At 36.2% G+C, this 24,856-nt stretch overlaps 3 protein-coding genes across 5 annotated transcripts; 2 read left to right on the top strand and 1 right to left on the bottom strand.

Annotated features, from left to right (window-relative positions):
* Positions 1-150: 150 nt before the first annotated feature.
* LOC112564433 (nuclear pore complex protein Nup85-like) lies at positions 151-12,838 on the top strand. Its single transcript, XM_025239258.1, has 22 exons — positions 151-791; positions 1,487-1,586; positions 2,008-2,109; positions 2,649-2,709; positions 2,982-3,058; positions 3,191-3,304; positions 3,565-3,686; positions 5,173-5,298; positions 5,658-5,780; positions 6,081-6,212; positions 6,421-6,527; positions 6,911-7,000; positions 7,969-8,034; positions 8,308-8,358; positions 8,833-8,933; positions 9,520-9,605; positions 9,894-9,925; positions 10,171-10,271; positions 10,517-10,616; positions 10,774-10,825; positions 11,948-12,100; positions 12,546-12,838. Exons 1-22 carry the CDS (start codon positions 759-761, stop codon positions 12,648-12,650), a joined length of 2,034 nt encoding a protein of 677 aa, XP_025095043.1. The 5' UTR covers positions 151-758; the 3' UTR covers positions 12,651-12,838.
* Positions 12,839-13,166: 328 nt separating this feature from the next.
* Positions 13,167-20,729, bottom strand: LOC112564508 (transmembrane protein 104-like). Its single transcript, XM_025239372.1, is given in 11 exon segments — positions 13,167-14,533; positions 14,939-15,032; positions 15,522-15,627; positions 15,953-16,052; positions 17,009-17,039; positions 17,380-17,423; positions 18,771-18,834; positions 19,098-19,129; positions 19,131-19,180; positions 19,890-20,011; positions 20,598-20,729. Coding segments are annotated over 11 exon segments (1,461 nt in total). The 5' UTR covers positions 20,658-20,729; the 3' UTR covers positions 13,167-13,775.
* On the top strand, positions 20,606-23,832 carry LOC112564492 (N-acetyltransferase 9-like protein). Of its 3 annotated transcripts, none has more exons than XM_025239342.1 (8): positions 20,606-20,772; positions 21,187-21,276; positions 21,419-21,528; positions 21,783-21,863; positions 22,255-22,332; positions 22,570-22,629; positions 23,260-23,354; positions 23,690-23,832. In XM_025239342.1, exons 1-8 carry the CDS (start codon positions 20,750-20,752, stop codon positions 23,813-23,815), a joined length of 663 nt encoding a protein of 220 aa, XP_025095127.1. In that variant the 5' UTR covers positions 20,606-20,749; the 3' UTR covers positions 23,816-23,832. The 3 variants fall into 3 exon arrangements, with proteins under 3 accessions (XP_025095127.1, XP_025095137.1, XP_025095145.1); XM_025239352.1 differs by lacking the exon at positions 20,606-20,772 and adding an exon at positions 20,888-20,940; XM_025239360.1 differs by lacking the exon at positions 20,606-20,772 and adding an exon at positions 20,946-20,964.
* Positions 23,833-24,856: the final 1,024 nt, after the last annotated feature.

Genomic DNA, 24,856 nt, shown 5'->3' with positions numbered 1-24,856 from the left:
TTGGTAGTCTACAAGTTCACAACAAATATATATAATAATAATAACCAGTGGGAATTTATAAAGCACAATATCTCTTTTGACTTGTTACGCTGAACAAGATCACAAAATAGTAACAAAGATGTTAAAAAATCACAAAATAGTAACAAAAGTATATAACAAAGAACAATGCGAGGACTCGCTGCGTTCCAGCAGTAAAGGGCGCTAACTGAAGTAACGGTAACGACTCCAGAGAATACTTACTAATCTTAAGAATATGAAGAAATGTTATCATATGAAACTGCAAGAGGGTGGTCAACAATTCAATTTATTTCATGCAGCTCTCGCTTTATAGACGTTATAGAGATCATTTCAGATTTCTGCAACCAGAAAGTTGGATCTGTCTGATTTAGCAGTGCAGTGTTGTCCTGTATGTGTTGTAACTGAACCTATCGGCTGTAGTTGTTTTCCTCCGTTTGTCCCAGTTTTCCAGACCGGAATGAAACGGTTTTAATGTGTAGTGTATGCTTGGACTGGGTGTGTGAGCGTGTGCATGGGCGTCACCCGGAACAGAATTATGTGTAGATATATTATCTGAACAGTGTGTGAAATCTAAATTTAATGTATATTATTTCTGAAAACCACTGTATGCTTACCAATGTACTTTACAGAAGCGAAGGAAAAAAAGTGTCCTTAAATTTGGAATAGAGCCCAAAAATATATATTCTCATAATGTTGCTGTTCTTACCTAGTTCGTGATAGCTCCCTATATTTCTAAAAGCATGGCATCTGAGCGGGAAGCAGTATTCTTGGTGGTAAGGATAAGCTTTAGTATCATATTGTGTTAATATTCCAATCAGAATGCAAAGCTACTAGTCGGTCCTCTGTGCTCACAATTTCATTGATGAATCAGTGGCTTTTCATTTTGTAACTCGCGCGATTTCACTTGCTTCAGCACCTTGTTGTCTTCTGGTTACTGATGTGGACTCACGATCATTATTAATATTTCAGTAATTGTAATCGGCATTTTTTGAAACGAGAAGCAACTCAGTGAATTTCAAATAAGATTCGATTGTGCTAATTTTTATGGATTATTGTTAAACTGAACAACGCATTGCTTGAATGTTAATAAACATTCAAAATTGCTGGTTATGAGTAGGCAGAATCACAGCTGTAGAGAAAATAAACTTTATAATCACCTTTTTTAATTTAGCAAATACATTACCGTTTCGCGTAGTGAGACTCAAGTTTCCAAGATTTTATTTGTGACGTTATTTCATTACATTTTCGACAGATTCACAGTTTTCTTCGTTGTTGCGTTTTTTGCCCCTGCTTTTCGAAAAGGCAGGGTGTGTTCCTTTTCATGGATCACAACCTTTCGGCTGAAAATAATAGTTGAACTGAAAGATCGAATTTATAAAAAGAAATAATTTTTAGTGTGAAATCAAGCATGCACATTCATACTATAGTTCATTAGTATGTATTACTACTAGCAGCATGTTTGTTTTAGCCCTTGCCAAGGAATGCCTACACATCCCTCAAGGCAACATGGGGACTTGGGAACCAACTGTTTACTTATGCCTCCAGCAAAATGCCTCCAACAGAATCAGGTAGTGATCAACTGATACCTGTTGCTCCCACTCGAAGACAGTATTGGACCAGCTTATTTTGACAGGGGAGGTAGGGGTGGCCATGGATTGGGCTTGCTAGTATCAGTCAAGGGCAGATGCTGATTTGTGCTCTTAGACTGTCCAGGATAACAGAAGATGCTAACTTTGGGTGCTCCAAAATTTTAGGCTTCTACCTACTATTCTTTTCATATTTGATTCATCTAAGCCTTGTTTAGGACAGTGTATCAAGGGACCTACTATGTCTGTTCCATGAAAATAAACCCTAAGAAATGTGACATTCATCTTAGATGAGCATAATTGGGACATTTTTTATTATGATTGTATCTTTCTAAACACTGATCTCCTATTTCTTTCCATTGCATTTTTAATTAATATGACTGTTTCATTATAAAATATGCAGCTACATCAGGAAGATATGGGGAAAGTTCGAACATTTTGGATGTCAGGTGGAGTGTAGATATGTATGGTCCTGTCACCAGAAAGCTGGTAAATGAATCCCACAGTAAGTATTGAATAATTGTTACAATTGTTATGGTTGTCATCGTGGTCATGAACTGATTTTATACAGAAATAGCATTTGATAGATGAGCGTTTTTAAGAAAGTAAGGAAATGAGCCAGTTCTTTCCTTGACACAAGTTGGTAAACATTGAACTGGTAAGCTCTGATGTGTTAACAACCAAGATTTTCCCTCTGTCAAATGCTAGATGGTCTTTGGGTGCAATATTCCAGAGTTTCATCACATACATTGTTTATGGAATAGAGGAGAGCATAAAGATTCAACTTGGCTATGAAGTTTCAGATTAAGATAAATTTTAAAGGCTACTGAAATTTAAGAAAGTGTGAATATAGGTATAGGCAGTTGTGTGTGTGTAGGGGGAGGAGGGAGTGGAGTTTTGGGAAATAGTCTTTTTAAGTATGTAGTAAATGAAAGGATTATTAGATGTTAAGTGGCTGGAAAACAGACTTTATGACTTATAGTATTCACAGAGTCTGAAAGAGTATTGCTGCAGCTTTCAAGAGGAAATTTAATATTTCATTAGGTATATTTGTGACACTTCAAGGTCAAGTCACGAGTCTGACTGGACCAGCTCTCCATGCTCAGTAAGCATTACACTTTTCTTTAAGTGTTTAGTTATCATTTCACCCTTCTCCAACCAACTTTTTAGCCAGCTAAATCAGAACTGTCCAATCTTATGCTATGGGCTCTTCTACAGTAGTGAACTGGGAAACAAAAGTGTGCTGTTATTCGTGTGCTTCATTGTACAGTCTTGCTAAAAAAAGAGAGTAAAGTCTCAACATTTTGTGTCCTCTGATTCTGATTTCTAGCTGGTACATTGATCTTGTGGAATAGACAGTGTTCTGTCCCATTTCAGGATCAAGAAGGCCAGCAAAAAATACCGATCAGTTTTGAAAGCATGTAGCTTGGAGCTGCTTCATAAACTGAATATGTGTAAGTATTTTAGAGACCATTCTTTGTGAACACATTAGCTTATTTTGAGAACTGTCATGCTTTGCCAAACTCTTTCATCATGTCAGTTAGAAGCTTTCATGTTGATAAAGATAAGGTCTGTATGACTGGCAGGTGAGGCACAGGAAGAAAGTAAAAAAAGGTATTTTGAGGATAATCTGCAGTTGCTTGAGATGATGCAGCTTGTGTGGAACCTCTGTGAGATTCTCTATATCGACATTTCTCCAGGTGAGTTCTGCTTATTATAAAGTTTTGGTCAAAAGTGAGGAAAAAAGCCACAGTAATTTTTAATTTGTAAAAGTTGCTTGGTCTGAAAGTTTGCATTTTAGATTATTTTCAGTGTTAAGGAAATAAAAAGTATACTTTTTATATGAAAAGATCTGTGTGTAAATATATTTTTGAGCTTGACTTTTTTTTTAATACCATTTAGAGCTAGAGGCATGTAACAATAATGCACAAAATACAAAATATTGTATTCCTGCACACAGGTGAAATGGTTCTTACTCAGTTATTGGACTGGCTAAGGTGGCATTTTCCTGGGGTTCATCAGCTTGCTCAAGACGTCCTGAATGATGATCAGCCAGATAGTAATAATAATTACTGGGAAGCTGTGAGTGACCTTGTTTGTGACCAAGGAGTATTTGTTTATTGATAAGTTGTTTTGCAGAAAATATAATTAATTATACATTTTTTTAACAATGGTTTTGTTAAATTAAAGCTTTTATTGACTCGCTAATTAATTAGCAGATTTATAGAGCACATTTCTGCAGCATCAGTCCAACTGAAAGTGCTTTATGTAGAGGTATGCCAGTACCTTTTTATGGCAGGTATCAGATTACCATCAAGAACACAGACATGCAGACACACTGCACAGAAAAATATTAATCAGTTAGATTTATACAAAGTTTCGCTTATCATCAAACAGAGGCTTTGAGAAAAAAAAACCCACACACAGACATAATAATAATAACGGACGCTGCTCTTAGAAACAAAGACATGATAGGATGCCTCTTAGCTCCTCCCCTTCCTGTAAAATTTCATCTTCATGTGGTGTGCGCCAACTGCTTAGATGTGGTCTTCAGCCTTGCCATTTAATGGAATCTTCAATGAGGCGATAAAGTTCTGCTTTGAAAAGTCTCTGAAGGGTTTTGACATTTGTATGGAAGTTGAAATTGCAATCTTTGGTGTAGTGGCCTAACTTGTACATAAAACTATGGTTCCATCCACACAACCCTTGTTACAGCATCACTCTAACTGTCATTGTAAGATTAATTTCCTAGCAATGTACATTGTCAGCCAAATCAGCACTACTGATTTACAGATCTAAAATCTAAGTTATGGCAAGATGGTATGTTCATGGCAGCAGAAATAAAAGGATCCTCAACACTAAGAAAAGTGGCAACTACACTGAATCGCAGATCAATATTAGATGCACAACTTGAGACAGATAAGTGAGCGAAGAGGAAATGGGATGGAGGACTGTCACCCTCTGGCCAGTTAGTCGAAGGGACATCACTCTCCAGTAACTCATTTTTAAACTCCTTGTGATTTTGTTCTTGTGTTGAACTCTACACCATAGTCTGAGACGTAACTTTCTTTTCTTTTTTTTTTTTTATTTTAAAAAATCTGAATCTAGAAAATCATTTTCAAGCAGGGTTAGGTTGATAAGACTCCGAGACTCATTTTCTATAGTAAAACCTCTACAGTAAAAGTTAGCAGACCCTCATATCAACAAAGTTCTTTATCTACATGTTGCCCCTGTACACTGGGTTGGCTGCTTTGCTGGGTTATAGCCCTAGTTTTTGGCTCAATGTAAAGCACTCTCTCCCTCTTCCCACCAGAGGAAAGTTAGTGTGTAAGCAAGTGCAAAGTCTTTAGGGAAAAAAGTGTTGGAAATTGGAGAATGCAAGCAACATGATAGCCTAGGACTTCTGAGGCAAGAATAAATATGTTGTCAAAAGACTTCCTCTGTGCTGTGTTGATCGTCTGTGAATAAAGATAAATTCTAATGATGGCGTTGGTTTGGATGAAGCTGGCTATGATGTAAGATGCTAGTTTGCCAGTAAAATCAGTAAATATGCTTGTTCCTTGTGCAGGTCTATAGACTGCTTCTGCAGGGTGAGATAGAGAGTGTGCAGAAGCTGCTTTCACTTCATTCGTCCAGCCAGACAGCACCCTTTTTGAGTGTTGAGGAACTTTTGAGGAAGATGCCCCAATGGGGGGTAAGAACTTATTTCATCTGTGTCTCTTGATATAGACAGCTTAAAATATATTGTTTGCTGTAGATTGAGCTCTAAAGCTTTTTGCTTCCACCTTTGGTTTTTGTTTAGACAATAATCGATAAAAGTTGACAGAAACGGTGTGCAATCCCAAGTGTAGGGCTTACCTTAGATAACACAGAAATTCTCAGATATGTTTTATACTTTTTTGGACATTTGACTAGTTATAGAGTTTATGAAAGATGTAGTTACTGGTTACAATTAAGTTTATTGACTTGTTTACTCAGGAAGAAAATTGTTTGCTGTTTTTTTTTTTGTTTTTGTTTTTTGTTGTTGTAAATTTGGACTTGAAAACTGTCTAGAAATTCCACTCGATATCTCTGGCTGAATTTGGAATGAAGTGGCGCTATTGGCAAGAGGAGTGTGTGCGACGATATGAAGATGGGCAGTTTAGTGCCTTCAGAGACCTAGAGACCGTTGTTCAGGTGTGTTGTCTCTCTTGTCGACTGGCATATCGATGCTTGGTGCAGTGAACCTAGGTGAAATGGAAAAAATGGGATGGGGTTGGGGAGATCCCTCTTTCGGTGGGTTTTTTTTTGCAGACAGCAATTGTCTCATGGAAGCCTTGATGAATGTGGTTTCCTTGATAGTCTTTGCAGTCAAGAGTTTGCATTTTTTGGTGTACCCTTGATATGTGCAGTTACTTTTATATATGGAAAAGTCATTAACAACCTATAGGCTTTTGCCTCCATAACCTGCTAAACAGTTATTGTTAATGTGTACAGATCCTGTGTGGAGAGGTTCAAGTGTTTTCAGAGCTTCGGGAAATGTGTGGCACGTGGTATCACTTTCTCATTTCTCGTCTGCTGTACCAGAACCCTACCATAACCCCTGCTGATCTTGGATATCATGTTCAGGTATGAGTCTGCATGGAATTAACTGGAAAAATTCACGAACATCATGAGCCGCTTTGGACGTGCCTATTATCCCATTAGTTCTATGCTCCGAAAAGTTTTGCACAAAAAAAAAATGTTTTTCAGAAAATTTCGTGGTACTTAATTTTAATTAAAAGGCAGTTATCAGACAAGAAGAATAGAAATGTTTTACACTGTTTCTCTGCATTAGGCTTGCATAGAAGAGTTTCAGCGGGCAGGACAACGCATGGGTGACATTGACAAAATCCTGCAGGCTGCACTCGAATTTGACCTTCACCAGGTCATTAAAGACAGCAGGTATAGACATTGTATAATTTGCTGCTGTTATCATTGTATAGAAAGAAGTGCAATGTACAGTAGTAAATATTTAAATTTTAATCCTTAAAATTCAAGAGTGTTTATAATGCTTTTTTTGGTTATTATGACCATTGGTCTTTATGAAAACTACAATTAAGTTAGATATTCAAATTATCAGGTACTTTAGAATTAATAGTTTATGAATAGTTAATAGTTTATGTTTTTTAATTAATAGTTTATGTCCTAAGTTAAGTTAAAAATGGAGAAAATTGGAAAACATTTTATGGTTCCTAATAAATCTTTATTTAAAGTATGTGTGAGTGCAAGATTTTTCTGATTGTAATTTGTTATGTGATTATTATATTCATTGTCCTTGTTTGCAGTACTTTCCTCAGCAGCAGAAACTGGTGGTTTGGGGCACATCTTACAGATATCCTTCATCACTGTGGACAGATTGACTCTCAGACACTTGCGTATGTTAAACTGGCTTGTGTAGTCATGACTTTTTGATTCTCCTGTAAATGTTGGCAGTAATATTCTTTAAAAGATATGTTCTGTTAATAGGTGGGGATAATGGGTCTTTGTTTCTTTGGCTTTAATTTATGAGGGATGTCAGATCTAGGGTTGCTGTAGTCATAGGCCTATGCCCACATGGAAGGATGAAAGAGGGTGAATGACGTTAGTTTGTCTGAATGCATATGGATGATGTCAAAAGATGTGGGATGAGAGATGGAGAATAGTTCAGGTGAGTAAACACAAAGGGGCAGAAAGCTGGATGTTTGCTTGTGAATGAAGGATCTTTTCTGAAGTATTTCGATATACTGTCTCAGCGGTCCAGTTTAAGACGCTTACATCAAACTATTTTTCTGAATTCAATAGCCAATGCCAAGTCGTGCAAGTGTTTATTTGTAGAAGAATGCTTTGCTGTCAGTGGTAATGTTAATCGGAGAGTAAAACATTAATTCCTAGCCATTATATCCTTGACTGTTGTAACACTGTGAGGAACATTTCAATTGAGGATATTCTAAATCCTAGTTTTGCATTGGATTATCTGTATGGGAAACAATGGGATAATTACCTGTGTGTGGATATCATGGATGAAGAGTGAAGCGTATTAAGTTCTGACTGTTGTTAATAAACGTGAAATTGTGTATGATGGAATATCTGTATTAAGAAAGGATATAGACCGTAGTTAGGACTTTTTTAATATAAAATTTTGGTAAGTTTAGTAAAATAAGCAGATCTGTTCAGGCAAGTCATTTGAAAGAACATGTATTTGCCCTGCCTCGTAAGTGTGTTCGAAAGAAAGAAAACGAGTCACGTTGCAGTGTGAGGACATCTGATTTTCATTTATGAGGAAAGAGCAAGATTTAAATGATTTTGCTTGTTTGTTTTGTTTTTTAAACAGGAAGAAAATTCAATATGATTCTGTCTTTTGCAGATTTGGATCAAACCTGCGTGAATACTTGCTGCTGGAGTATGCATCAGGCTTGATGTCTCATCATAGGTATGAAGTAAATTAATTTTGATATTTGGAATTCAAAATGATGAAAAAAATAGAGCATGTTCCCTAGTAGAATTAATACATTAAAATGTTAAAGAATTAAGCCAGTCCTTGGATTTTGTCTAGTTTTTGCCTAATTCGGTAGGTTTTATTCTCAACATCCCTACCTAACTTGAAAAAGTTATGGAATCATGCTATTCATGTTATTAAATCACAATTTTGGATAATACATCTTCTGTGGTAACAATATATGTTTACTTATATATTTTTGTGCAGTTTATGGCAAGTTGGAGTGGAGTACCTAGATTTTTGTCATGTCTTTGGAAAGTAAGTACATTAGTAACTTGTTTTTTAAATTATAGAGATCAGTTAATTAAATCATTAGGTTACAGTCATTAAGTAGTCAATTGATTATTCTCAAGAAGTTTGGATACTATTTCTGGGAAAGTGAGCATTACCCATGCTCTCAAAGCAACTCAACTTTCATGCAGGTTTATGAATATGTGTGATGTGTATCTTTGCACCCTGCACCAAAGACTGAAGAGAATGGATTATTTTATTTAGGATTTGGGAAAGGTATTTATTTTTTTTTTTTTTTTTTTGGTGCCAATTTGAAGTGAACTCTATCACTATAGGTTAGTAGAATTTCTTTCTTTGGATAGATCTTTTAGAGATCTAGAGACCTTTAACTATAATGTTAGATTTGTTTACTAGTTCAAATTATTATTTACCATTTTGAGCATAAACTGTGAAAATTATCATTGTAGTAATTTGAAACAAATATTTGGCATATGTTTCCAGAGAACATCTGAAACTATTTATTGAGAATATTCCTCTTGATACAGAACGGAAAGCACTTAAGCTTCTTCACATCTGCCAAGAAAGAGATCTACAAAAACAAGGTATTATAATTGTGCTATGTTCTCATTTTGTTAGCACAAAGTTGGGAAAAGAAATAGTTTTTGTTAAACAGTTTGTTAAGTTTCTTCTAGAGCAAAAGCATCATGTCGTAGTTTTCAACACTTTGTAACGTGTTCTTGAGGAAAGAAATACTTGAAAGATTTTAGGAATAAATTTTTAGTTAGTAACTGTCTAGTTAAAAGTGTTTTTGTAAATGCTAGAAGTCGTTTTCTTGGATTTTACAGTTCTACTGAGAGAAATAAACATCTTCATTTGCTGTTAAATCCTTAAGGTGTTTTTTTCTTGTTGTGATGGATTCAAAACTTTTAGAAAGATTTCATGTATTTTCTAAATGCTTAAATGTCATCCTCAAATTGACAAACCTTCTCATCCCCTACCCACACCCCCCCCCAAAAAAAAAAATTAAATAAAAATAAATATACACAATGCATAGACATTCAGTTAGGAATTAGGATTTGTCCTCTTTCTTGGATAGTGATGATGTGTTGGATGGCTAGATTCTTTTAAACTGGCTGTTCAGAAACTACAGGTGATTGAAGTTATTGAAATATTTTGATGACGTTTCAGCCCAGAGCATCTGCAAAGTGATGGGAATGCGCTGCTCTCATGATGGCAGGCTTGGGTCTGCCTTGACCTGGTTTCTGCGATCCAAAGTAAGGGAACATATTTGTAACAATTGGTAGATTTGCAGATTAAGCAGTAAATATCTGTGTTGTCTTTTACATGTAGGTAAGCTTATTTTGGTTACAATGCTTATACTGGAAAATTTTTAACTTACCCCATCCTTTTTTAAAGTTCTTAACCAAGCAATGATACATTGTATCATACTGAGCTATGCATGAGAGGTAATCTTAAAGGGAAAGCAAATGATATTGTTCTTATTGCCTATGCCTATAAGCACTTAAACATCAAATGCTTTTTTTTGTCCCCATTTCTCATAGGATGTTCCTGCAGCAACACATGTGACAGAAAAGTAAGTTTACATTAAGGTTTAATATTACAGCAAATAACATGACTGGAATAATATGTAATGGAAAAAGTGTTGTCCTTTGCATATTTAAAGAAAAGCAAATTTAACGTTAGTTGAGTATATTTCTTCTTCTCAACATTCACCAATTTCATTGTTTTCAAAGTCGTTGCTTTGTAAAAGCTTTTCTTGTCAAATAATTTTGATTTGTTTTTATTTAATGATAGAATCTATATTATGTATTACACCAGATTCTTGGAGCAGTACAAGGAGAATGGAAGCTTTTCTGACACAGACCTCCTGGACCATCTAGGGCCCGTCATGCTGCTTACCAGCCAGCTTACCTTTCTTGGTTTGTGTTTACAGAGCATGGATGATAGATTGTCATTTCTGCTAGGAGTAATGAAGATCCCTGTCTATAATGAACTAGTTGATGATTTGCGCACACACACACACACTTTTCCCCACCTCCTCCAAATCCAAAATACAGGTTATCTGCTACTTCCTGCAACCAGGTGCAATGGGGACTATAAGTTTTTGTTTGAATGTCTTTGCACACAGCAAGCCTTATAGCTTTAGTTGATGTGTATTTTTCAGGCAAATACAGAGAGTTTCATAGATTGTATCAAGAAAAAGACTTGAAGAGTGCTGCCTCTCTTCTTCTGTCTCTCCTGACTGCCCGTGTAGCTCCTAGGCAGTAAGTATTTGTAGATGAATAGTAAATGTTTGTTGAAACGCATTGCTCATTTACCTTTGAATGTAAGTAGCTGTTTCCTTATTGCCTCTAGAGGACTCAAAAGAATACATAATAATTAGTATTTTCATTTTTCGCTGCTGTAATTTTTTTTTTGCAGTTTCTGGGTTACACTCCTGATGGATGCTCTCCCTTTTCTAGAAACTCCACAGGTGAGTTGAATATGACAAAAGATGTGGAAAAAGAAGGGAAGATGAAAAATATTTGATTATTTTTCTCATTCCCCATGATTATTCTTCCACTCTTACTCCCCGATCTTCCTCTTTCTACTTTGCTAATACATGGACAGGTTTCACATGGTTGCTGTAGCTTTACTTGATTTTTACTTGACAATCTTTACATAACTTCACAGAGACAAATATTTACTCTAGAGTGCAGTTCTCAAACTAGAATATGTTTTATGAGTGTGAATTTATGTGACAGAGGGTTAACAAATCTGAAACATATGCTAAAGAAAAACTCAAATCCTCCCTAGTGCACACAATATTCTTAAGGCTAGACATGTCCTGATAGGTTTTGCTCCCAGACTTCTTTCCTAAGTGTTAAGTTCCATGCGCAGTTTGTGTCTTTAATGAAGAAGCTTTGCCCTAATTTCCTTAATGAAGAATTATATGTTGATGTTCATCCCATCACCCTGCAACTGCTGGCTAAGAATAATGAACACAGAGTGTTTCCTACTAATGCTGCTACTTCAGTAAATGCTCACAAAATTTGGAAGCAGTATGTGAGGCAGCATCACTAAATTCTAGATATCTCGAAACCAGAAATGGCAAAACCTATGAAGTTAGTGGACGCTGACCTCTATAGAACTAACTTTATTTATAACTGTGTTGCTCAGTGTTTGTAAACACCAATTTTTCTTTCACTTAATGCGTATTTCTTTGCAGCCTAATCAACATTTGGACACACAACAGCATCCATGTTGACTTTTCTGACACTGAAATAATTTTGTTAATTCTGTTTCAGACTACTCACAAAATTGACCGAGTTTTAAGCTTTTAAAAATGTCTGGGTGCCATTTTGGATTGTTTTCATGGCAACCAATAGTTGGAATTGCAGCTAAAGCATTTTTTTAACTTCCCTTCAAGGGCAAAACAATTTCATAATATCATGCAAAAGGTAAATTTTTTCCCGACACGTTGGGCCTTAAATACAAGCCTTGCAGTAGGTACATCATAAATAGACTGAAGCATTCTAATCCCGATTTAAATGGCTTCTTTCTAGAAATATCATGTTAATGCACAATAAGTAACAAACTTTTTGTCACAATGCAGTTAATCCTCAGCACCATGCAGACATATGAGATGATGCATTGCCTGGAGGAGCTTACACAAGAACTGATAAGGCCTTCCTCCTCCACATCAGTGACTGCAGCTCATAGAAGTTCAAATGCAAGCACAGCAGTAGCCACTGCTGAGCAGGAACAGGTTAGCTGGATGAAATGTCTATTGTCATGCGTAGCCAAATGGTTGTTTCTTCTAGCAAAATTTGTGTCTTCCTATCAATGCATACATATCAATGTCTATTCTTTTCTAGGAAAAAGAATCTTGGAAAGCAGAAAAAAAAGTTTTTCTATTTTATTGTAAATAAGCTCTTAAATCTTTAGAATTGAAAATGCCTTTAATTATGAAAGAGAATTGAAATCTTATTTATATTTTTTGCAATAACCCAAATACAAAAATATTGGTTAAATTTTTTTAATGCTCTTTTTGACTAAATATTTTTACCTATTATGAGTGGGAGGCATTTTGCTTATTTTCATGGGTTTCATTATCTACGAAGCATTTTCTATGATGTCTTACACACACACACCCTCACCAAACAAATTTTTTAAAAAATGGCTGACTGTTACTTTTTTATCTTGTGTTACAGCCCATTTCTCAAACAGATTTAGAAAAGCTTAAATTCCTGAGGCTGGCCCTAAGTCGAAATCTGTCAAGAGCAATTGTTCAGGAGGGCACCATTACTCCAACCTGATAAAAAACTGAATGTGTTCTAGCAGCAGAACAAATGGCAGCAAAGACACAAACATTACAATGTGAGAATGAGTGTGTATGATACATCCTCTAATCATGCAGAAACATTTGTACAGTGTTGTAAAATTCGGGTGATTTAGTGCTAAACTTGATACTGATGGAGTTAAATAAAGATCATTTTTAAAGAAATTACAAGTATGTATTTTTCTCAACGTGTTATTTTGGTGCTATATGTACATTTCCATCAGCTATTTTAGTTTGTTGAAAAGAATGCAGGGTAACTGATTCTATAAATCATTTTGAATCTAAAAGGATGCATTTGTAGACAGCTGGATAAAGAGCATTGCACCACCATAAATACTTGTGCCCCATTAGCAAGTAATGTGAAGGTGTGTCCTTTGGACACAATTTTTGTAGCAAAAAGCATCCAGTCATGTATTCAGTAAAACTGTTTTACACCTTCCTTTTTTTTTTTTCTTCTTTTGTTGGGTATACTAAAGGTTTGAGAACATAGAAGTAGTTTGGCAGATAATTTTATTATATTATGTGCTGTTGGTTTTATAGCAAAGCCAACATTTGCAATCTAATTTAACAAATGTATTTGTTTCATTACCCCAAAACATACAATAAAACATATGAATAAGAAATATACATTTCAAGTACAAATTGATGGAAATTTTACTGAAAAGAGATTCTTGTATATTTTACTTTTGTGCATGTTAAGTGAGAAAATTACAAAGAAATTTACCCACTGAACAACAACAGCAAGTTGTTCAGCTGAAAATGTAGCCAGTCTTTAAACTTATAGTGATAAATCTGAACAGTTAAAGCTCAATAAAACGTAGCACTTATGTAAAACAACAAATACAAATAGAGACAGGAGAGTTATCACAAATTGTGGCCACTTCTCTTGTGCTGGGTAAATGCAAGTCTGTGTAGATATAAAATATTCTTCCTCTCTTACAATGTTCGCCCTCCCTCCCAACAATCACGCACACATAAATATCGCTGAGCCCAAGTTTCATGAATCCTTTTCAAGAAGTGAAAGCACACAGGGCTAGCATTACCAGAATCCTTTAAAACTGAACTTGTTTCCTTGCAACACAAAAACTAGAACTCCACTCCATTAGCTGCCATTTATGATGTGGTTGATTGTGACAAAAACAACACAGAGAATCGCCCATACCAGGACCAAATACACCCAAAACACGTGACTGAAGGGGGAGCGATGCAGCTGCACACCTCCCTTGATCAGCAGTTCGTCTATGTGGCGCCTTGCTAGCAGCACAAGGCAGGCTGGAATGGCATACTGTATGCCAACACCTGCATAGGAACCTGTGATCCCCACAAGAAAGTCGACCCTGTTGGTGATGATGGCAACAATGGTGGAAGGTATGACAGCCAGCAACGGTAGCAAAAGCCTGCTAATCAGAGGGTGGGTGGTTGGCCCTGACAACATGGCCTGCAGATTGTTGCGTAAGGTAATGGCAATGATGGGGAAGCTAGTACTCAGGGTGAAAACTGGAAACAAGGCTAAAAAGTACTCGATAAACTTGACTGTGGTCACAGCCTGTCGTCCACACTCATTTGGTTGAAAGTTGAGGGTGTACAAATCCTCGATCTTTGTGAAGGTGAAGATGCCTGTAAAACTCAGCAGAGCGTAAAAGACAAGGATGAGGGTGTAATCAGCTGCTAGTACTGTTGAGAGCCTAGCCTTATTGCGAATGGGTGTGATGAGGGATGGCAGAGAATGGTGGCACATGAACGAGTAGACACAGACTCCAAACAGGTTGGGAATCCCAGAAACACTTGCAACCGCTGGGTGACCCTGTCCTTTTCCCTCTGCTAGCTGGATGATAGTCAGGACTATCATCATTCCAAATGCTGTAAGAAGATTTATTCAATTATATCCAATATATAAAGAGAAGGCAGGATCATTACTGCTACTATTATCATTATTGCAGTTTATGCTGATAAAGTGCATAAACAATATATAAGTATAGTTTACAGCCACTAATTGTCATCAAAATTACTGGTCATCATCTGCCAACACCGTCTTCACTACGTACGACTAAATCAGTCATTGCTCATGTCATAAAAGAATGGTTGCATTGATGATGATGTAAAAATAAATTGAAATATAAGAATAATTTTAACACTTAAATGTTAAAAGATTACATTAAATCCACATGACACTGTAAATTGTTTAGGAAAAACATTCTCAGAAATTTTAAAAGTTGGCTTCCTGATCAGTATATATGGTACTTCTAAAAAAAAACAACATCATACCTAACCATCTTGCTAGAGTTGTAAGCAGCTGCAAGTATTTTGTCTTCTGTACATTGAAGAAGACAAATGGTCCAAGCAGTATGAGAAATGCAGCCTGTGAAAACAAGAGAACTTTATTGTCCTAGTAAGCAATCAGGAAGCAGCTCACACAGTTTTGCTAATCAATAATTAAAAACTGCATAGTGCATTATCAACACAACTATCAATGTCTTGTCTTACCTGCCTCACAGATCACCAACCAGACCACCACACAATCACAATTCATTTAATCATGCTAGTTTGTTTCTTTAAATAGACGTTGAACTATAGATTGATTCTCAGACACACTCTATAACAAACCTCTAAAATAAAAAGTATTGGTAATGCTGTTTTCAACAAAAATCTGACCCATCATTTTGGAAATATAAAATCCCTTTCATTCTACTGATATAAACCAATAAAAAAAAAAATTAAGCCATGTGTGTCTGTACATCAAAAAATCCCACCCACACCTAACACATGAATGGTAGGTGACTGAAAGACAGGCGTGCTCAATCTCTGACCAAACAAAAATAAAGTGATAACATTAAAATCAATAGCTTACCACAAACACTCTGTAAGCATTGTCACGGGATAGATTTACTCCTTCCCAGCATGGATCATTATCCCCTACAGTTTCATTGCAAGAATTGTTGATTCCTGCGTAAGTGCTGGGGAAAAAAACAGCAACAGTTTATTGAAAATTATATTACGATGACCAAGAAGGGAACACAGAAAAAGAATATAGGGGTAAAATCTGTGTATTATGCTCAAAATATGCTGATAATATTTCATAAGGAAATGCACAATTAACATTATACCTTGAGATATTCTTTACACATACTTATATGAATCCAAATCCCATGGAAGTAGATATTATCTGACTAGTCTGCATCTGCATTCATTACAAAAGTTGTCAAAAGTAAAAACATGAACATCTATAAACATTTATCTACAAAATAATGTTGGAAAACATGACACACTCTTAAGCCTTACCAGACAACATCTCGTAATGACTTTGGTACAGCAACAGCATATATAGACAGATCTCCAAATAGGTAGATGATGATACACAGGTTGAACAGTATAATGCCGACTGAGTGTTGAAATGCAAATATGAAAAGAAAATGGCTATGAAGGCTCCTGCAAGTTTGGGAACAATGTTTCATGCATGTACAAATATGCAAGATAATGAATAATAAGCAAATGCAGCTCTAAGCAAATAGAACTGATTCCCTAGATCACGTCCCCTTTGACTCAAATCAAAAAAGCACTTTTCGCATCCAGTAATTTGCTGTGCTGTACCAAGTGAGCAGAAATTTGCCAAGTGTTTAAAACATACTTCATAACATCCTATAACATAAGCTGTCTTAAAAAAGTGCAAACGGCACGTTTTCTTTTGACTGGTGTGCTTAACTGGGATGAGGGGCTCATTACACAATAAAGGCACATTCACAAGCTTGCCTTCCCTTAATTCCTTCCCTTTGCTGTCTATATACTTCTCTGTGCGAACATGCTGAATCACAGTAATATAAATTTAAATGGTGTCAAGAATAGAAGAAATATCTGGAATTTTACAAACTGAAACACATATCAATGCTATAACTCTAATTTTAACACATGGATTATCTGTTTCAGAGTTCACCATATGGGAAACCTACTTGCACATAGAAACTCCAGGTTAAAGTGTTTCATCTTCACTAGATATCTTTTACTTCTTTTTTTTTTTCTACTCAAATGGAACTGATTGAAAGTCACGATGTGGAAAACCAGGTACAAGCAGATTATGAACGGCAATAATGCCATATTTTTTTTAGCGCATATAGCAAGCCTTCGATGAGCTTGGGATTGGAATGCAAGGAAAGGTTAAAGCAAAAATTAGACCAATACCCTGCAAGAACACGCCAAATGCATTCCAGTCTCTCAACAATGATGTCTGAAAAGCATGAACTGGCATGTATACAATAGATTGTCTGTTGATAAAGAGCAGGTTGTACATTAGTAATGTTTCACTCAATGGTAGGAGTGGTCAACAACCCAAAGGTCTCTCACCTCGATTGAAAAACATGTCTGCCATTTTGCTCTGCAAAACAAACAAGATAACCCACAATTACAATAAAATATGAAAGAACATGTTAAGTTTTAGAAAAAGAATATTCACACAACATCTATTCAGTATTCTTTTTTAATACATAGAGCATTGTATGTGTGTACATGCCCATGTGCATGCCCTTGTGTGTAAACAAGGCAGGTGATCTCTTGCTATGCTGTTTACATCCCTAACCTGGGAATAGACTGGGACCATCAATTTAATAATGCTACCTTACAAACTTATACTGAAATGATTGATTTTCTGCTAATTAGCATTCACAAAACAAATGTGTGTACTAACAACTACAGTACAATCAGTCTGCAGTCCTTACCATTTCAATTCTTTGAGTTATCTCAAAAAGTTGAACGTTGGATCCTGCTGAAAAAGAAACCAAAGAGTTTTAATCACAGAAATAAAAGTACACATTTATTTTAAAGGTAGGTTGGTTGGTTGTGTTTTTCACTGTGCAAGCAGCTAAGTTTGTTGCGGCCCTATGATCCACGGGGAGTGATTAGCAACATGAAGAAGAAGCAGCTAAGGTTTTATCATGGCGACATAAAGTAATCTTACTTTAAAAAGGTTAGGGGCAAATCCCCAAGTGATATAACCACAAAATCTCAATCAATAAAAGCCAACACAAGAAGTAAGAATAATATTTAAAAAGTGAGCAGAGTGTAAAAAAAAAAAAAAAGAGTTGTGGTCCAAAAGGCCACCAACAAATCAAAAATCCCAAACTATCAGAACATAAAAAGCTTAAATCTTATGATAGAGCCTTATCATAAAAAATGTTAATATAGCTGCCAATGGGATGGACCTAAACAAGGAAAACAAAGAGTCTGTTGTAAAAAAAACCAAACAAAACTGCTGATGGATACTCTGGTGTACAGGAAAAGTAATTAAAACATGCATCACACTAAAATGTCATTGACACCATGGTTCACCTCATAAGAGGTGCAGCTGTATGGCGAAGGTGTGTCCTAAACGTAGTCTTGTCAGAACTACCTCCTCCCGCTGCACGGGATGGCACAAAGTTAGGCAGTTGGAAAGACAGGGAAGGGTGGTATATAACTGCCACAGGGACTGAACCAGGCCAAGAAGACAGATTTACAATCTGATGACACCAGCGAGTGTTATTTGCCAGGAAACTGACATACAGCCTTGGCGGCCTGGTCCACTCGAACATTACCTGGGATACCAGCATGGCCAGGAACCCAGATAAAAACAATGTCCTTGTTGCGATGAATGAGCAGCATGAATTTTATGAAGTTAGACCACGATAGGGTGGTCAAAACACTCCCATCCAGAATTTTGAGGTAGGACTCTCAAGCAGAGCTATATATGATGGATCCATAGTCTAGCTTAATAGAGAGGACCAGGGCACAATACAGATGAAGCAGGACCATGTGGTCCGCTATTTTAAAGGTAAGCATATGATACAACAAAAAATGAAAATCCACTGGTGGAGTATTTATTTGAGCATTTATCAATATAAAATTTGTTCTTGTTTATATTTGAGTTGGAAGAGAAAACATTAGCAGTTTAGCAGGAACTACCACTTATGTTGGATGCGAGTTTTTACATAACAATTTAAACATGTTCTCTCCTGCCCAGACATTCCTGTCTCTGTTCCCCTCACTCACATACACACACATACGCATTTGTTTCCTGCTCATTATTAAACCTTGACAATGCCTACGATCTATAAAGCTCTAAATAACTTGCCCTTGTTTTGCAGGAGTGGAAATTCCTCTGAGACAGATCCAATCTGATCCTCATTGCAATTATCCTAAACAAAATCAACAATCAGCTTCTCAAGCAGATTCTATAAATAACTGCTCTAAAAAGAAATCAAAAGACCAATTATATTTACATAACTGTGCAAGAGTTTACAACATGCAACAGCATCCAACATGTAATAATAAACTACAAGGCAATATTTAAGAATTTATACATTAATTCTAACTTGTTTACAGAATGCTAATTATTAAATAGAAACCATTTATACTGTTATTGCAGCAATTCTGGATGTATTGATGAAGACTGTCCCACCTCTGATTGTTCTTTGGCATCTGTTTTCAGTTTTGGCATTAGCAATGGCCATTGCCTCAGTCATAAAGGTTACTGTGATATAGCTGAAACCAATTTTGAGAATAATTTTACAAATATTATTTCAGCCCCTGTCTAGTGTAGAACATTTAGCTTACTCAGACTACTCAACCAATATCATGCTAGCCTCACAACTTCTTCACTTATCTTTTGACAACAAGTTTCTTCAAGTCCCACTAGCTATGACAAAGACAACAACACAGGTCTTTCTCTACCAAGCTCCATCAACTTGGAACAGATTACCTGTCAGCCTTTATCACTCTGATTCTCTTACCACCTTTAAGTCTAAACATAAGATACATTTTCAGAACAGAGACTTTACTGTGACCATGTCCTGACCATGAGCATGCATAACACGTGTCTCTAATTTACTTTGTGTATAAGCAGGTGTCTGCAATATATGCAAATATGGGTGCATGGCTGTTGGTGATTCAGTCTGTATATCATTTCTGTAAAACGCTCTGAGAAAATCACTGGAAAAGTGCTATGGTGAAGCTATCAAAATCATGTGACATTAACTCATCTGCTTCGCCCAGTCAATACTCTAGTCATATCCTCAACCCTGAACTCTAACCCCTATGTCACTAATTGTTAAAGAACTGCCCAGGAAGACACAACTTCCTCTCCACCTCAAATAAACTGCATCTCTCTGCACCATGCATCAAATTTGCTTGCATACATGTGAATTTGTGCAAGTCTCCATATATAACATAACCAAAGCAGTATGTATAGTACCTGACAAGACCAAGCACTGCAATGGTGATCAAGCTTATAAGCCATCCTGCTTCTTTGAAAGCTGAAGGCATTGTTAGCGCCCCTGTTCCAACTATCAGGTTAAAGACATAGACAAGGCCCATCTGTAAAGATAAAAATAAATTTTACTTAAAAATCAAATCAAACTTTATTGTCTGTCAGAGGAAGACCAAGACATTAATTTTCTTTTGCTCACAAGCCCAACCACACATACAAACATAAATAGGAGCAGATGCATATATACACAACATATAATGGTGAGACATACAATCTTAAAATAAATGCACTGTTAACTGTGATTAATATTTTGAAAAGCAGTTATATTTTAGAAGCAGTATATGATGGATTCAAACTTTGTTCGTCTAAATGGTTTGTGTTACAAGTTACAGGCGAATGGACAATTTCTTAAGTTGTAATGTATGCAAGATGATAATGCATTTGAAAGTGGTTTCTCTGCTGAAAAACGATAACGATGTATTTAAATGTCGAGGATGAAAACTGGGAGTACAATGACTAATGACTCATTACCATCGCTAGGCCATTCGGGGCCAAGCTGACAAGGGGCGTCGTGGTGGATCAGTCAGCTGACTGCTGAGCTATGGGATTTAATTATTGTCATTAATGTTTCCTCAATAACTTTCGTGCTAAATTCTACATCAAATCAAATTAAAAACAATAGTGTTTTCTCACCCCTGTCGAGTACTGTGCTCCACTGTAAGTAGCCTTAAAGTCCACATTTTCGTCGGGCATTCTTGGGAACAGTCGAGTGTTATTATTAAACGATCGTAACCGTGAGGTGTGAACACAGACTCTTGAACTGTGGCCCCTGACCTTTGATATGCATGATACACTCTCCCGTGAGTTGGTAAGTTGGTATAAATCATTAGCGTTAAATGAAAACCAAAGTACTCATATAAAAATAATACAAAAAATAAACTGCCTTTTTATGTTAATCAGCTGCCGCTTTTTATGTGACCAAGAAACAATTTTTTTTTTAATGTCGTCTGCACTTCCTGCCGTCTGCTTTAGAACCGTAGGGAAGCAGACACATTAAATTGTGTAAAATATCACTATTGCATGAATTCTAGAAAGATGAATATTTATATTTTTATTTCTTATTTTAGACGAACAATAGTTGAAGAATTAAAAATTAACTTTAGAATTAGTGCTAGATTACGTACAGTAGCGGAATTGTAGCGTTTCGCTCGTTTCACATGTTAAATTGCGCTACTATTTAAACAAAAATTATAAACGGTTTTGGGTTCCTAATTTACTGCAGGAAACAAGAGAATATGAGAATCAACCAGCATACCCAGATTGTGGGCCATAAAGTTATTCTTGTGCCATATGAAAGCTACCATGTGCCTAAGTAAGTATAATTTTTCTAACATTGATCAAACATTTAACTGTTTTAACAGCAAAACAACAAGCAAAAAACCCAAAACAAACAAACACCCAAAACACCTGACTAATATAAACAATGGTCTATACCTGACCTGTGAACATGACAGGTACCATCAATGGATGGCATCAGAAGAACTACAGAAGTTGACTGCCTCCCAGCCTCTGACACTACAGGAAGAATACAACATGCAGAAAAGCTGGCGGGATGATGAAGACAGTAAGACATTTCATAATCTTTCATTTTATAACTCTGTAACTATCAGTTATTCAGAAGTAAGATGAGATAAAACAGAATGTGGACTTGATCATCCAAAGAGATCGAGAGACTTGTGTTGTAACTGTATATAAATTATGCATGTAAGTACAAACTATATGCTCATGTATGAATGTATCTATAAATATAAACAATATGTAGAACTGAATATTTGAATGATCTTAGTTGCAGTCATTTATGCAACAAAACATTTTCAGAATGCACTTTTATCATTCTGCAAAAAAGTATCCATGACCAGAACGTTGCAAAATACAGTGAAAAAGAAAACAGAGAGATTGGTATGTAATAATTGCTACTTATCTTGTTTAAAAGATGTCTTTTGATGCAAAAACATCCCCCAAAATAAAAAGCCACTGGTGCAGTTTGACACTACTAAAAGTTTCAAATGCTGTTTACTGTTGTGAATTAGGGTTTTTATTACCTATACATACCATTTAGAGACCCCAGTCCTCTAGTTCCTCCCTAGAAGTTATTAAGAAATTATAGAACATTGATTTAGTTGAACTTGTAAGAAATTAAAAAATTCTTTTCCCAATGTTCATAGAGAAGGATGCAATGTTCGCAGGACTTGCTTTCCTATCCAAGTCATAATAGAAATGTAAAAGGGGTTATCTTGATTTAATGCCACTTAATAGAAGTACACACTAATTATTATTGATACATTTGCAGATGCCATGATAGGTGATGTTAACTTGTTTTTCACGGAGAATAAGCACGAGGTGGCAGAGATTGAGATCATGATTGCAGGTATCTATTAAAAAACAGTAATAGTAGGGATGATTTAAAAGTTAAAAACATTTCATATAGTTATGGTTATGAAAACCATTATTATAATAGAACATAACACTTTTGAATATTTTACTTTCTTGTACTGATTATTTAAGCTAATATAATTGTTTGTGTAAATGATGTTGCTACAGTGAAAGGCAAAGAGGGTTAGTAACTTAAAGAAAATGCAGTAATTTCATGGTTTTTGAACTTCAGAATCATCAGCACGTGGTCAAGGTTGTGGACGAGAGGCATTGTGTAGCATGCTGAGATATGGTAAGGGATGGGGACATTTTTTATTTTAAGACTTTATACCACCATCATCAGTCCTTATTAGCACTATTGTCACATTCTCATCATCAGCACTTAAGCCACTCCCATCTTCTTCTGGAATGTCGATGGATGATTTTTTTTTTTCATAAGATGTGCACTAAGATTATCCCTATGAATTAAACAAAAACAGGTAGAAGAGTTGAATACATTTAATATTGGAACTGAACTCTGCTTTTTATGTGGCTAACTAAACACTGTGGCCAGACCATCAGTTGTGGCTTCTGAAAGCCCTAGCCCTAATTAGTCTGATCCTTTTTGTTGTTCCAGGGAAGAGAATGGAAGTTCTCAAGAAGAATTTTCCACTAAACTTTTAGCCCCTACTTGTCAGTTGTGCTGTTTAGACTAATACCTCATGTTGTGTTCTTTTTTTTCCTTTCATCTACTACACAACTGTACTTAAGCCCACCTTTGAATCCACAAAAGATGCTGCTTTAAAAAAAAATTGTATTCTTTGATGCCTCACTCAACTCTGAATAGAATGGCTTCTCATCATGTTTGCTTTGTGTTTTCAACTACTGTTTATGTTGATGAACATGCATTTCCAAAACAGAAATTTATGTTTTTTTCTTTTAGGTGTAGAAGTACTAGGTGTGACCAAGTTTGTGGCCAAGATTGGAGAGGATAACAAACCCAGCATTAGTTTATTTTCTCAGCTGGGCTTTACTGAGGTAGGCAGGTGTATGCAAGTGAAAGTCTAAAACATGCACAAACTGTTGTTTTTCTTATTTTATTTGTGCATCCTTATTGGATCTCAGCTCACTCTTTAATATAACACTTTCTTCTGATGCTTTTTTTAAAAAAATTATGTCACTCACTCGAGTAAAGCAGTTTAGTTTATGGAAACTGAAAAATGAACAATTTAAAAAGGATTTTTTGCATTAATACATACTTTGTTAAAGTTCCTACTCTGGCCATTGCCTCAAGTTCAGACAGAGACAATAAAGAGTTCTTTCTTTAAGAATCATACTTCGTTCTAACAGGCTTGCTTATTTTTTTCTGCCAGACATCAAGAAGTGAAGTGTTTGTAGAGGTCACCATGGAGCTGCAGGTTGCAGAGGGCACTTTAACTGTCATCGCATCTTTCACCCCTGCCTTCCATCTTCAGCCCACTTTCGATGTTATCAAATAAACTTGTTGAGTAAAGTACCCCCATTTGAATAGTTTGTGAAGGATGTTTGAAAGAGAAGTCAGTTTCAAAGAGCACATGAATGAGTTTTTTTATTCAGCTCCTGAAGACACCATAAAGTATTACTGTATTTTGAAAACATCAGTCTTAAGACATATGGTGGCACATTTGACCATCTGTTGACTGTTGTTGCATGCATGTGTGTGAGTGCAAAAGCGAGAGAGTGTAGTTTGGCACAAGAATGTGTGAATGAAATCGATCATCAGTGTGTAGAAGTACAAAAAATGTTCAGTAGGGTCACAGTGTATTCTCTGACTGTAGCAACATGCGAAAATGTTGGCATCCTATAAGGAAGTATAGAAGGTTGAGGGGCGCCTGGTAGCACAGTGTTCAAACTGTCCTGTCACCACTGCCAGGGCTTTGTATTTGACACCTGTTTCACAGCCTTGCCGTCCAATAGCCTCCGCTTCGAGACTCGTAAAAAATGTAAAAATGTAAATCGTCTGCACAATAAAACAAGCGGTGGACGACAATTCACACGCGTATGGTGATCAAGTTTCGCCGGCAGTGAAGAAAACGGTCAGCGTGAGAATTGAGTCCAACAGAAAACTCGGACATCCCCTCACATATAGCAGATGACCCATCAGAGAGTTTCTTTATCTTTATGAGCATGAGCAGACCATGCCAAGATGGTCATTCCGTCCGTCATCGAGGCACGTGACAGCGACACCTGTACACAAAACACACCTGTACAACTGCTCATGTTCGACATCTTGTTTGTAATATCCGGAGGGTCATGATGGAAACAGACTAGAATCAGTCATACTTTTTGTATTGATGATCGTGCTGAAAGTGATATGGAGTGTCCAGCAATGTTTACTCTTTGATAGATATAGGAAAGATATGAAAAAAGAGGAAATGAGAAAACGAGAAAGAGACGTGAAATGACAAATTAAAAAATGAAAGTAAGAATAACACATAATTAGGTCACATATAAGATTCTGTCAGATAAATGTGAATGCCATTTGATTAAACCCAGACAGT

This window comes from Pomacea canaliculata, linkage group LG1, assembly GCF_003073045.1.
Source record: "Pomacea canaliculata isolate SZHN2017 linkage group LG1, ASM307304v1, whole genome shotgun sequence".
NCBI classification, from domain to species: domain Eukaryota; kingdom Metazoa; phylum Mollusca; class Gastropoda; order Architaenioglossa; family Ampullariidae; genus Pomacea; species Pomacea canaliculata.
This window is presented reverse-complemented; position numbering and strand designations above follow the sequence as displayed.